This window comes from Fusarium fujikuroi, chromosome FFUJ_chr10 (genome assembly GCF_900079805.1).
Source record: "Fusarium fujikuroi IMI 58289 draft genome, chromosome FFUJ_chr10".
NCBI classification, from domain to species: domain Eukaryota; kingdom Fungi; phylum Ascomycota; class Sordariomycetes; order Hypocreales; family Nectriaceae; genus Fusarium; species Fusarium fujikuroi.
In genome coordinates, this window is record NC_036631.1 from 292,332 (window position 1) to 306,239 (window position 13,908).

At 50.4% G+C, this 13,908-nt stretch overlaps 5 protein-coding genes; 2 read left to right on the forward strand and 3 right to left on the reverse strand.

The window, feature by feature from the left end:
• Positions 1-405: 405 nt before the first annotated feature.
• FFUJ_10327 (uncharacterized protein) lies at positions 406-2,061 on the forward strand (the record flags this gene model as incomplete). Its single annotated transcript, XM_023569098.1, has 1 exon — positions 406-2,061. The coding sequence occupies one exon, from the start codon at positions 406-408 to the stop codon at positions 2,059-2,061; it is 1,656 nt and encodes a 551-aa protein (XP_023436359.1).
• Positions 2,062-2,668: 607 nt separating this feature from the next.
• Positions 2,669-3,817, forward strand: FFUJ_10328 (related to toxD protein; the record flags this gene model as incomplete). Its single annotated transcript, XM_023569099.1, has 1 exon — positions 2,669-3,817. The coding sequence occupies one exon, from the start codon at positions 2,669-2,671 to the stop codon at positions 3,815-3,817; it is 1,149 nt and encodes a 382-aa protein (XP_023436360.1).
• Positions 3,818-4,422: 605 nt separating this feature from the next.
• FFUJ_10329 (uncharacterized protein) lies at positions 4,423-6,864 on the reverse strand (the record flags this gene model as incomplete). XM_023569100.1 has 2 exons in its annotated part: positions 4,423-5,043; positions 5,101-6,864. The coding sequence occupies 2 exons, from the start codon at positions 6,862-6,864 to the stop codon at positions 4,423-4,425; spliced, it is 2,385 nt and encodes a 794-aa protein (XP_023436361.1).
• Positions 6,865-8,575: 1,711 nt separating this feature from the next.
• Positions 8,576-9,654, reverse strand: FFUJ_10330 (related to glycerol dehydrogenase; the record flags this gene model as incomplete). XM_023569101.1 has 2 exons in its annotated part: positions 8,576-9,430; positions 9,484-9,654. The coding sequence occupies 2 exons, from the start codon at positions 9,652-9,654 to the stop codon at positions 8,576-8,578; spliced, it is 1,026 nt and encodes a 341-aa protein (XP_023436362.1).
• Positions 9,655-10,294: 640 nt separating this feature from the next.
• Positions 10,295-11,918, reverse strand: FFUJ_10331 (related to neutral amino acid permease; the record flags this gene model as incomplete). XM_023569102.1 has 5 exons in its annotated part: positions 10,295-10,729; positions 10,776-11,167; positions 11,224-11,415; positions 11,469-11,730; positions 11,778-11,918. 5 exons carry the CDS (start codon positions 11,916-11,918, stop codon positions 10,295-10,297), a joined length of 1,422 nt encoding a protein of 473 aa, XP_023436363.1.
• Between the last annotated feature and the right edge of the window lie 1,990 nt (positions 11,919-13,908).

Genomic DNA, 13,908 nt, shown 5'->3' on the forward strand with positions numbered 1-13,908 from the left:
GGTTGCAACCAACCCGCCCGTTTCCGGTTTTAGTGTCCAATGAAGACATCACGCCACCAATGATGTTGTAAGAGAATGCGTCGCTCAACGTTGTACTTCTGCAGCGGAACGCAACACGGACAGTGAAGATACATCGTTGACAGCGGGAGCCAATAGTCCAATAGCAGATGCATTTTCTTCGTAAGGCATTCTTTCGTCCACGTCAGTCGTTTGCGACCTAACGAAAAAGAGGCAACCTTAGCAGAGCCTCATCAGGTTTTAACTTGTGGAATCTGGGCCCGGATCAAGATAAGCTCGCGGATCCTCGATTTAATACTCAATCTCCAACGGTTCTAATTATTGTCAGATATTCCCTCGGTCTTTCTCTCATCTTTATTTGTCCTTGACGTGATTGGTCCAGTCACCATGGTGTCGACACCCCCGCCATCAGATGACGCAGAGGGTCATCCCCCAGAAGAGAGTCCACATGACGAGGAACACGACGGGGAAGAAGCTAAGAGCGCGTCACCAAGCAAGAAGCCAGCCAAGCAACCCAAAACATCAAACCGTGGACATAAACTTCGTCATAAACAGCCTACGCATTATCGAACACATACCAACGACGTTCCTTCGGGCGATCCGGTAATGAGGCAGGCGATGCGCTACGGCGTCGACCCCAACACATATCCTTTCCCGCCGCCGGGTGCATATCCAGCGAACACGAATCCATCGTACTATCCATCGCCAAACCTACCGCTGCCAGCTGGCTATCCCAGCTCATATACATATCCTGGAGGTGAAGGGTATTTCTCTGTCCCACGAGCAAGTGTTCGGGATCCCCAGTACTTCACTCCATCGGGATACGATGTTCCGCCTTCAGGATACTCTGACCCAGGATACGGTCCCGCCGATTCCTCCGGGTATAATGAGAAAATCCCACCGTACCCTGAGTACCCAACGCGAGAGCCGAAGGGTTCTTCAGTCCGACCGAAACCCTTGCGACAACCGAAACCTCAGACCGAGCCTAACCTAAGTAGCCTTCGAAGGGATGTGGCATATCCGAGACCTCGGCAGAGACGACCGTCTGTTCCTACAAGGGATAGAGCATCGTCAGAAGAAGGCATAACTTTGAAAAACATCATGGCTGAACTCAGAAATCTCCAACGTCAGGTGTACCAAGCCGAGATACAATCCGACCCAGGGAGGATCCAAGGCCGTCCCCGAAGAAGTCCATCAGTCACGAGTCAGTATACTAGCGATGACACAAGATCCTTAAACATAGAGAGAGAAAGATCTCGTCAATTGACAAGCATTATCTACCGGCTGCTCGAAGATAGGCAAAGACCTGAATACCAAGACTCATTAGGGCTCTCGTCAAGGCAGACAATGATGGATCTTCTCCAAGGCAGAGTAAGGGAACATGATGGAGATATGGGACTGGTCAGTCAGCAGGACACACAGGAAATACGATCCAAACTCGATACTATACTGGAGTATCTCCAGCTTGAGGGCGGATTGGAGGACGCGCCGGCACCGCAACGACTACGCGAGGGCTACGAGAGCAGGCCACAGCCCTTGGTCCTTAGGGGTCAGCCATCTATCGCCTCAGGGTCGTCAGTACAGGCACCACCATCACCAACTACAAGTCGAACAACGCCACGTCGTCGCCAGACTCTTCCATCCGTCATTAGACCATCACAAGATGCACAGCCATCTAACCAAGGACGTACCCGTCAGCTTCCAACCAGGCTGCCGGAACCAGATGATGACGAGGACTACGAAGACTTCAGACTCGCACCAAGACCTCCACGGACAAGAGTCAGCTCGTCGCAGAGTGTTGCATCGCAGGATAGGAGAAGGCTACAAACAGCCGTTGTCCAAAGGAGTGACGCTCGACCACCGGAAAGAAAGATTGTAGAGGGCGATCAGCAGAAAGTCAGACCAGGTCGGTTTGCATATGTACAGACGGAAGATGAACAGGATGAAGAACCTGCTCGAGCACCTGTGCCGCCGTATCCAGTGCCTGATCCACCTGGACAGTCCAAGCGGAGAAGGTCATTGCAATCGGTGAGATTCAGGTAGAGTGAGAGGTGATGTACTCTAGTAACTAGCGTGGCGAGAGGGTGAGTGACAAGGCGGGCGGGGGAGGACAGACGCGTATGGGGAAATTGAACTGTGACGGTAAAAGTATCGCGTAACAATGTAAGACTAGGATCTCTATATATCTATCCCCAGTGAAAATAAGCTTGACTCGTTCTAGTTAACTGTAAAGTCGAATTGTCTCACGCTGGTTTCCCAGGAGCATAAGCTCGTTGAGAATGATCAGCCTTGAGACAATATAATGAGAATGCTTATATAAACACTCCGACGTTTAGATAACTTTATCGCAGACTGCATTATTAATTAAACGTCCCATATCGCAATTCGGCACGTTCTCGCGTCATTTCGAGGCGCTGTCAAGACTCCTTTCGGTTAGATGTTTTGTCACGCATAACGTTATCGCCAAGCGAATCCAGACGGAATTTCCGGTCGTCAGACTTCTTGGTTTCACCCTCACGATTGACAGGATGATTCGTCGAGGTTGACCCATTAAACAACGTTATGCTAGAGTATTTAACAAAACTGAAGAACTGGGGCTTTTTAGGGTATCAAACTACATTTACGTGCTTTCTTGAAAGAACCTACAAATATGTCTCGCTCAAATAAAGCTATCTACATGCTTGCAAATGGCAAACATGAACTCCGAACAATCGAAGAGCCGTATGTCCCACAGAAGGCACAGTCTCTTGTAGAAGTGCAGTACTCGGCAATCAACCCAGCTGATACTCGCCATTCATACATGAACATGTCAGAATACGTCGCTGGCTACGAGTACACCGGCATAGTTCGCGGAGTTGGGCCCGAATCTCCCTTCAAAGTTGGCCAGGAAATCTTTGGCCAATCGTTGCCGTATGATCATCGACCTAATTACCTTGGCGCGCATCAAAGTTTCCTTTTAGCAGAACCTCTGATGGCTTTCGAGAGGCCTGCGCATCTTGATCCCATCACCGCAGTAACACTTGTCGTGGGCAGTGCAACGACCTTCGATGCTCTTTTCAATGTCGCAGGATATGGTTTCCCGCTCGCTAGCATCACTGGCGACGACCCAAAGAACGAGCCGATTCTTATCTGGGGCGGTGCTGGAGCTGTTGGCCAGGCCGCTATCCAGATTGCCAAGGCAGCGGGTTTCAGCCCCATTATCACGACGGCCTCACCTCAGAATCATGAAGCTTTGAAGAGGCTTGGTGCGGATGAGGTCTTTGACTACCGAAGCGCAACTGTCGTGAAGGATATACGTGCATACCTGGAAAGATCTGGCAAGTCACTAAAGACTGTTTTCGACACAGTTTGTGCTGGTCTCGGTGTCTTTGAAGGTCTTTCGCCGGAAGAAGAAAAGGCCTTGGAGGATAAATACGACCAAAGCTCGCCAAGTCTTTCTCGCCGTTGCTGTGACCCCAAGGTATCCGCAGAAGAGCTCCGTCTGGTATCAACTCTCCTCGTGAAGAAGGATCCAGCGTGGAAGTTTACTTTGAGCGTCAGAGTTGTTGAGCAAGTTGACTTTGCAGTTGATGCTCAAGATCGAAGCGATGAGGAGAGGAAGAGGGAGGAGAATAGGATCATCGAGTGGCAGAAACGCATCGAAAGAGGTATGCATTGGCTGGCTGAGAACCATGAACAGTATTGGGAGGCGCCGAGGTTTAGGATCCTGAAGGGGGTGGAGGAGGGGCTTCAAGGTATCCGCGATGTTTGGAATGGGAAAGTGAGCCGCGAGAAGCTTGTTATTGATCACAGGGTTTGAGATGTCATGAGGTGATGAGGGATAAGCATGGCAGAACAAGGACAGTTGGATGTTATCATCTCCCCAAATATCTGTTGAGCACCACTCTTCTTGACAAGTCAGTGATTGACATCAATTGAACTCCCAAGAATTAGGTCGTAGTGCACTCCACGAGAGCACAAAGAATTCCTGGTAATGCTTCTCCACACGTAGACCAAGCCCATCAATTCTAGCACAGAGTTGCTGTTAGATTCTTAGGTACATACAGCTCCAAGGGCAAATAAGCCATACACTCATAAGACAATTGTGACATTTCCTATGCTGAGGCAGCCGTCAACAAGGCAGCAGCAGGTCGAGAGTTCAATTCATTGGATAGCCTAGCGACATGCAAATGCAAACAGGATTCATTATTTCAAGTCAGGATAAATAAGCAGTAACCAACTTGGCAAAAAAGCATTACAAACACATGACTTACTACAGTTGGTGGAATAGAAGTAATTACTCGGGGATACTTCAATTGGTTGACATAGTAATATTAAAAATTAAAGAAACCATGAACTATTGCTAATCCAAGTCCCGTCGCCTAAATGTTATACATAGATCCTGTAATCTTAACCGTTTATCATCTACATGAAGAAAGCAAGGACAGCTGGGAGAGCCAGCATGAAGCCAGTGCGAACCACGCTGGCACCACTGACGGGAACAGGAGTGGTGGGGACGGGAGTGGCCACGGGAGTCTCAGCAGCAGGAGGAACAACTCCGGGCTGGGAGACAACGGGAGGAGGCGCATAGCCGGCGGTGGTGCCGGGAGCGGGGACCACTGGGACGGCGGTGGTGGGAACAGGAGCCGGGTAGACGGGAACATGGGTAGAGACAGTTCCGTTGCTGGGAGGGTAAGGGACGCTGTGGGCGGGAGGGGCCACAGGCTTGCCACCGGTGGGCTTCTCAGGAGTGGGGTATCCAGCAGTAGGCTTCTCGGGAACGGGAGCCTCGCCAGTGGGCTTGCCAGGAACAGGGACCTCAGCGGTGGGCTTCTCCTCACCCTCGGTGGTAGGAGCAGCGTGGCTGGGGACCTCGTAAGCCTTGGTGCTAGGGGAAGCAGTGGTCACGACCTGGAAAGTAGTCTGGCCCTTGGAAGGCTGAGCAGTCTTTCCCTCCTCAGGGCAGTAGGTGGTAGTGTCGACGATGGTGACGGTAGGAGCAGGAGGGGGAGTAGTAGGAGGGTGGAAGGTCTTGGTAGTTCGGGTCTTGCAAGGCACAATCGTGGTGAGAGTGTCAGTGATGGTGGTGACAGGAACATGGACCTTGGTGGAGTGAGCAGTGGTGGTAGCGGGGACGGCACCGGTCTCGGTAGCAGGGCAGACATAGGTGCTCTCGATGACGGTAGAGGTGACGACCTTCTGGGTGTAGCGGGCAGGGCAGTTGATGACGGAGGCCGCGCAGCTGGTGATGGTGTAGACGTGGGTGGAGGTGACGGTGCTGGTGACATCGCCGGTGGTCTGGGGCTTAGCGGGAGCGGAAGAGGAGCCAGGGCCAGCAGGGTAGGCACCAGATCCAGAGCCGGTAGTCTCAGCACCGGCAGGGTAAGTCTCAGAGCCAGAGGCACCGGGAACAGGGTAGGCACCAGAGCCAGAACCAGTAGTCACGGCACCAGCGGAAGCACTAGATTCAGAACCGGAACCAGGGATGGGGTAAGCACCGGAGCCGGAGCCAGTGGTCTCAGCGCCGGCAGAGGTACCTGAACCGGAGCCAGATCCAGGAATGGGATAGGCGCCAGAGCCAGAACCGGTGGTCTCGGCATCAGCAGGGTAAGTCTCAGAGCCAGAGGCACCAGGAACGGGGTAAGCGTCAGAAGAGTCAGCAGTGGCAGAGCCGGTAACATCAGCGGAAGCAGAAGCGTCAGCAGAACCAGTGGCATCAGGGAGAGCAGAGTCGGTGGTAGAATCAGAGCCTCCAGCAGGCAGAGTAGACAGAGAGACGACCTGAGTGTGAGTGGTAGAAGGGCCACCTTGCTTCTCAATGAAGCCGCCAGGAGTACCGCGGTTAGGCTGGCAGACCTTGGCCTGAGCAGCAGTAGCAAGGGTGACGGTCAGGGTAGGAGCAAGGCTGATGTCGAGAATGTCGCCGACCTCAACGTTGAGCTCGACAGCGAGGCCAAGGGTGAGAGCAATGAGCTCATCGACGGAGACGGCGCAGTTGTCGGTGGCGATGAGAACGGCAGTGTACTCGAAAAGGCTGACCCAGACAGCAATCTTGGCACCGGCCTCGATGTCGAGAACGGGAATGTCAAGCTCGGCCGAAAGATCGATCTCAGTTCGGAGGCGGAGGCCAAGAGTGAGAGAAACCTCAGCAGAGAGGTCAACCTCGGCAGCAACGCCAATGGGGAGAGCCTTGGCAACAAGACCCTCAAGGGAGACGTCAACGATCTCCTTGGTGAGAAGAGAAACCTCAACGAAAGCCTCCTCGCCAAAGGCAAGGTAAACACCAGCGGACAGGTCAATAGCAGCATCGACACCGACGACAAGGTCAAGAGCGAGGGCAGCACCGGCCTCAGCCTCGAGAAGGCCGGGGACCTCAAGCTGGAGAGCAGAAGAAGCGAAAAGCTCAATGGATTCGTGAACAGCAGCGGAAGCAGAAATATCGAGCTCGACGTAAGCCTTGATAGCACCAAGACCAATGCGTACACGAGGCTCCTTAAGGAAGTCCTTCACAAGCTCAAGAGTAGCATCACCCTCGATCTGAGCATTGGGAAGGTTAAGACCAAGCTTAATGGCGGCAGCAGCACCAGAAGCAGGAGCAGCGATACCGTCGAAGAGAACATGGTTCTCCCAGCTGTTGGCCAAGCTGCAGGTAGAAGGAAGGCCTCCCTTCTGGCTAACGGCAGCCGTGGTGGGGGCTAGGTCGAGACCCTTGGAGGTGGTGTCAACGGGCTTAGAAGCCCCAGCACTGTTACCTCCGAGCGAGACATCGACATCGAGACCGAGGCCAAAGCCGGGGAGAAGGTGAGGCGAGGCAGTGGCAACAGCCACAAGACCCCCCAAAGCGGGAATCAAACTAGAAAAATGCATCTTTTTAATAAACAAATGTAAATGAGTGACTGGAGCGTAAAACGCTTCCGAATAAGTGAGTGAAAAGAGAGTGACTAGGTTAAAAAAAGAGTGCAGAAAACTACAGAACACGAGAACAAAACAACGAGCAGAAGGAGAGCATTTTAAAGGAAGGATAATAGTAAATGTCGAACCATCTCCTTGACGATGTTACCTCGTGAAGCGGGAGTTCAAAAGCGGTGACAATTATATCCGGCGATCGCTATTTAACACCCTTGCCGTGCGCTTTGCCAGATTGGGGAATTCTCCTGTCAACCATGTGGAGTTGAGGTTGCATCATGTGGCACGCGGGATGAATTAGTCTGGGCCTCGCAGACTTTTTAATGGAGATGTTTCCACGTGCTGGCGAATAGGACGATGGTGTTTCGTTTCGGGGGGTCATGGTGATCACGACCGTTGAAACAGGAGGATGGATATAAGAGTGGCTTTTCTATCCCAGTCGGGGTTTTGATCTGTTATACTATGATCGTCGTATACTCCCGGTTTCGAGGTTGAAGACTGACTGACGTTGCGGGTATGTAATGTCTAGTCTAAGCAGGGAGACGTAAGCAGCTTTTACTTTTTCCCGTAGTTCAGTTGAGGTCTGAGCGTACATGCAAACTGCCGGTCAGCGAGATGACAGTCAACTGAGATAAAATTTGACAAGAGGGTCCAAGAGCCGATAAGCCACGGCACAACGGCAGCACAGCCAAATGCATCATCCGATCTAGAATAGACTCGTCGCCCGCTGCGTAAACATGCCCATTCATCTTTATCCGTTCGTCAGGGCGCAAACTTCGGCTACGACTCTAGCCTCACAGGGGGCTTAGTTAGTGGATCATGGCACCTGTAGATCCTACGAGCCAAGAGGGCAAGCTAGAATAACGGATTGGATGATCATGTCTTGGATTCGAATGCAATGCCACGAGGCGAGATTTAAGTGTATTGAGCATGTTGATCATGGCTCTTGACTTGCGTTGAGAAGTGGCGCAGGGTTGGACCCTGAATGGTGCGAGTCGTGCAGGAAATGCCAATTTCCTTACTAAACTCTGGGTAAGTTTTGCTTTTTGAAGGACTTGAGAGGGAGTTGATGACCAATTGTTTTATGTGGGATAGAGTTGGTTGTTACGTAGAAGCTTTTGCGCTGCGCCTGATTGAACTGCCAGGGTTGTATTTACTGTGGCTGTGAAACTCTAGGAAATTGGATTCCTGCAGATGATGTTGACTACCCTACAGAGGACGGCCAACTCCCGAAGACGGGAAGTCAATCAGCAGAATCTGGTCTGTTTATATTTATTCTAATTGAGATAATATTCTGAGGAGTATTTGAAGCTCGTAGGATTTTCTGACGTTTGTTTCTCTTCCTTTAACCCTTTATAAAGAGTAAGCTTAGACGCTTGTGTGATAATACTGGAAATCCAATCTGTGTGACATTTTTAAGACACGATCTGATCCCTTTCATGATTCGTCGGGCGACGTCGAAAAATTGCTGCAGTGTGGTTTTGAAAGGCGATTTAGATCATTTTATTGAGTAATTCTTAATGTTAGACTCGCCCATTACATGCATATATTAGATAGTGTTGCCGAGACATAGACGCTTTGTTCACAAGTCCAGTATCCGTATATCCGAGAGGTTTGGTATCTTATTAATAATACCATCTAAAAATATCCTCCGTCTATTAGCCCGATCCGATTACAAGTCCTCATTTCTCTCCTCCTCCTTCTTCGACCCTCCATCTAGACCCTCAAACAAATCAACGCCCCAATCCTTCCCAGGATTCAAAAACCTATACTTCTTATCCTTCTTAGCCACCTCCTTCTTCTCATCCTCGGTAAATGTAATCTCCTGCGATCCAAAGTTCTCATCAATGTACTTCTCATGCGTACTCTTGGGAATCACAACAGTACCCCTCTGCTGTCCCCACGCCAGCACTGTCTGCGCCACCGTCGCGTTCTTGCTGTCCGCCAGTTTCGTCCAGAATTCATCGTGGAGAATGCTCGGAATGTCGGGGTTGTAAGTTGGGTTCGTGTTGGCGAGTGGTGAGTATGCAATGACCTTGATGTTTTCGCTCGTGTGAAAGTCAACGAAGGATTGCTGTTGTAAATAGGGATGCGTTTCGAATTCGTGCGCGTAAGGGCGGATGGTGGCGATTTTGAGGATGGTCTTGATATCCTTTGGTGAAAAGTTGGAAATGCCAATGTTGCGCGTTAGTCCATCGCGGACGAGCTCCTCCATGGCCTTCCAGGTATCCACGATGGAGGTGTCATTGTCGAGGTCCTTGGTGTCGGGGACCCAAGCGACAGGCCAGTGAATGAGGTAGAGATCGAGGTACTCGACGCCGAGATTGGCGATAGACTTTTCAATGGCTTTGCGCACGAGATCAGGTCGATGATCCGTGTTCCAAAGCTTACTCGTCACCCAAATCTTATCGCGCGACAGGCCGGATGCCCTGATGCCCTGCCCAACCTCCTCCTCATTTCGGTAGATAGCAGCAGCGTCGACATGGCGATAACCGGCCTTCAAAGCATATTCCACTGCATGCGCAACCTAAACTCCCATCAGTACTGCACTGTTCTCGTGAACCTCGTATTCGAACTCACATCGCCCTTCTTAGCCAACCAAGTCCCCAGTCCAAAGGCCGGAATCGGGTGGGTTTCATTACCCGTCTGCACAGCGGGGGGTCCGCCACTCAGTGACGTGGCCACTGAGAGGATGGTATAGGTAACGACGCTCACGACCGTGAGGAACGAAAACGCCCTTACGAAGCTCATTTTGTTTCTTGTGAGAATGAGCGATGAGGGTTGGTGAAAAGAGGCGATGACTCGTAATGAGGAGAATTATCAGTAACTTTTTTTTTGCCGCAAGCCGAGCTTCCGGTTGGTTAGTGGAGTGAGCACGGAACTGCAGGGGTTCAATGATGTCATTACATAAGCCTAGATGACGAGGATAACGGGGCTGGGGGGACAAGGTTTGGTGATGGCATCATGTGACTCTTTCAAGACGTTATCGTCATAAAACATGATAAGAAATATTTAATCCATTGATTAAGCTCAGTTTGGTGGTCGGGTTAGTTGTCGTTATACTTATGCATGTTCCTCATCTCTAACACCTCACTAACATCGATAGGTCATGAACATTCACAAGGAAAAGTAATTAAAGAAAAAGAAATGGGTATTCTATTGTTATGCGACATTTCAGCGCTTTACATTCTATAATGACCGTTCCAAATGCATCTGAGGTTTCGATATATCATCCAGTAATGTGCCCGCACCGCAAATGACAACTCGTACATAAGCCTCTCGCTCAAAACAAAACCTTCACTTCACAGTTAAAGCCACTCAAGAGGCCAGTCTCGAGTGCATCTAAGCCACCATCTTCGGCCCGACATAAAGATCACAAGACTTAAGCCATTTAGTGACCAGCTGAGCCAGAGTTGGAGTTATCAGCACAAGACCACGGGCTTGAACCCCCATTAGCCTTCATCGAGTTGTTGATACCAACAATCGACCCGTAGGTACCGGCAACCATCATAAAGGTTCCAGCCACGATGACAAAGACACTCCAGCAAACCATAAGACACCACTTGAGTGACTTTTCAGTCTTGCCCTTGTGCCAGTTGTCGAAGAGCCAGAAGCAGCCATAGGGTTGGAAGCACATCAGCGTACCGAGAAGAGCTCCGATGAGTGACACCAGGCCGCCGAAAACAGGGATGGCACTGGCGATGATATATGCGATGATGGTCACGCTTCCTGTACAGGCTAACCAGGTACCCCAATGCACGATACCATTAGAGTTGAGGTGCTTTGTACCGCGCAATAACCGGATGAACATGTACTTGGCGGGAATCTTGGCAGGTTAGTATAGATCACTGACAAGACAGGGAGACACTCACGTGAGTCATAAGCATAGCAGTCACGATAAGACCAGGCAGGGCAAAGCCATAGCAGACTTTCTTCATGAGAATGCCAGCTGAACCGAGAGCAGGGGACGTAACATATGAACCGCAGTAGTAGTAAACCACGATTCCGATGGTGATATACGTGATTGTCACGATCGATTGGCAGGTCAATAGCGAGCGGGTGTAGTGCTTTGGCTCACGCATCTCAGCAGCAATCTGAAAGAACGCAGGTGTGCCCGAGAACGCAAAGATATGCGACGACACAGCCGTGATACCGTCGACAAAGCTAGGATGGTTGAAGAGCTTCCAGTCGGACTCCCAGTGTCCTCCCTGCGGAGCAGCTGCAGGTCTGTCCTGCACACCTACAGCGACAGTGACACAAAAGACTAAGTTCTCGTGTTACTCAACATGATCTCGTGAGACGAAGGGGGCTTGAACTTACTGGCAGTCATGATGCAGACGAGTCCGATCCACGCTAACCAGCCAATCTTGCCGAGCGTGCGGATACTAGCGAAGAAGAAGCCCAGAATAGCTGCCACGGCAACGAACACGGCTGTGCAGGCTGCGTGTGTAGAGACCGAGTTAAGACCGATTGAGATACCGAGCATCGCTGAGCCAGCAACGAAGATCCAGTCTGCGAGTCATCAGCACCCCAGCCTCTCCTAATCACTGGGAAATGACGCTTACATAGCATGAAAACAGTCGCGAGGACTTCACGACCAATCCGCCCAAACATCAACTGTCCTGCATCGTCGATACCGTAAACCTGCGGATGTCGTCGCTTGAACACGCCGATCATGTAGTCTGACCATGTCGTGATGGCTGACACGACGATGAGACATATGATGCCGGGTATGAGGCCTAGAGCGTCGAAGGTCTGAGGGATTGATAAGACTCCAAGGCCGATTTGCGTTTTTGTCATGAGCGCGACGGTGGCGATCCATCCGACCTGGATACTAATTAGTAATTGTGAAGAGAACGGACCGAGGTTCGTACATTGCGGTAGTTAGGTCCATCTTCTGAGACTTCGCCAAAGACGGCGTCGATTGTCGTTCCCTCCTGGGTACATCTCGAGGGAGAGCGCTGAAGATCATCGACGCCCTCGATATCACGAGGGAGTTCTTCCTTCTTCGCCATGATGAGTATATTCAACAAAATGTTTCTTCAAGTAAAACGGTAAGTGAACGTATGGAGAAGGGACAAGAGTCGGGAACGGGATGCAGAATCTGGGGAAGATGGAGCCGGGAGCGTCATGTCCTTATAAATCTGACCCTTTCTATGACTACAAGAAACTGAATTACCCCGGATTATAACTTGATCGTGTATCGCGCCCTGCTCCACTATGACTCCATGTCACTATCATCCGGCGTTTCCATGACTGGGGAGGGTACTGGTGGAGTTTTGGACGGGGCCTGGGGTCGAGATAGGTCGTCTTCGGTGAGACTTTTTGACCAATTGAGTTTTGCGTGATATAATCTTTCTGTTTGGGATAGATTACTGTATCTCATGTTTTACTGTAAAGATAATAATTCGCGAAAATACTGGAGATCTGGTATCAATACTCCAAACATTCCTTGGAGGATCATCTATCAACACCATGTAAACAGATGAAATAACGCCGACAACGATAAAGCCCAAACTCTATTCGCAAACTCTCTGACAAGATGACTTATCCACTCTGAGATATGTGCAACTCTAGCCGAAGTCCTCTGGTCAAAGTGTCATTAATCCGTAATCATCCCTCCGTTCATTACTCACGAACCGTCCAATACGCAAAGATCACCACGGCGTCTCGGAGAAAATGAAAAAAACGCTCAAAACAAGTTCATATCCACTTTATACCCCTTGGTTGATGTCGATCAGCCTGGGTTCGGTATCACGGCGTTGAGAGCCGATCACGCTAGCGCCGGGGTCCGACGCCGTGGCGGTCATCTGATAAAACTTATATCGCTGCCGCCGAAGATGAAAATGAGGCATATTTGCCACGTTTTCTTGTGAGGCATTTGCCATTTTGTGCCTGACAATCCCGAGTTTATTCCTCCGAAGGTTCACTCAAAGAATGCTTCTGGAAGCCTCGGCTGCATGCTTCGAGAATTTCTGTGGATCTTGGCGGGGAATTTGGGCGTTGGATATGTCGAGTTTGCAAATTGGTAACTCTATTTGGAAGGCTTCTCGGGGGCCGATGCCGGGGTCCATAACGGACTTTAGTTATGAGAACCGAGTTATAAATTACATAAGGATATCATGCAGTCAACAGTCTGAACAAGGTCTGGGAATGTTGTACTGCTAGGTTCTCCTTGCCTTCAACATGCTGTATCCCTTCAGAGCCTCTGTGTTAGCAAAATGTCGTACGTTGGGTACTTACTGCTTCTGTAAAGAGGGTCATGCAGTTAACGATATGATGGACACTATGATAACAATGTAACGCTGTGCGGAATCATCCCGACGTGAAACATCGCTAGCCACCTTGATCGTAACACGAGACATTTCAGCTGCCATGGTAGTCATGGCCTTGCTCTGGGGTAACAGGCTTATCTCTCAATTACCCGATGATCATGCCGTCATCAGCTGCATAAGCTTTCGGCATTCCCGACACCCGCTGATCTACTATCTTATTCCCGTTTATGGAGGGTAGCGCTTCTCGCATAGACATGCTGTCAGCATGAGCCCAAAAAATCTACGGCCAGCAAAAAGACGGCAAGAATACCCTCAGTGGGTATAAATATCTGACGGCGAATAGGGAAGTATATCATGAACCCCGGGCCCGCCGACTCTTGATAAGAGCACGTTCCTCAGAGTTGCACAAGTTCTTTCGGCTCGAGATACGCTGTGAAAGTGAGGCAAACATCGAAGTGGGTAAAATTTTTGCCGTCCAGAACGCTGAGACCAACTTGAGTTGTTGATCCAGAACGTAACGGAAACGGACGAATGCTTCAAGATATGGTTATATGGAGATGCCAGGGGCTCCGCGGCTGCCAATCGGATAAGTATCCGCACGTTCCTCCGCTCAATGTTCGGAAGGTTGGTACCCTGGATGTCGTCCCGAGAAGTAACTATGTCACTCAAGTTCGAGCTGGCGTGGTCATAGCGACGTTGATACCAGAAAACGTTTCAACTTTGACGAAGC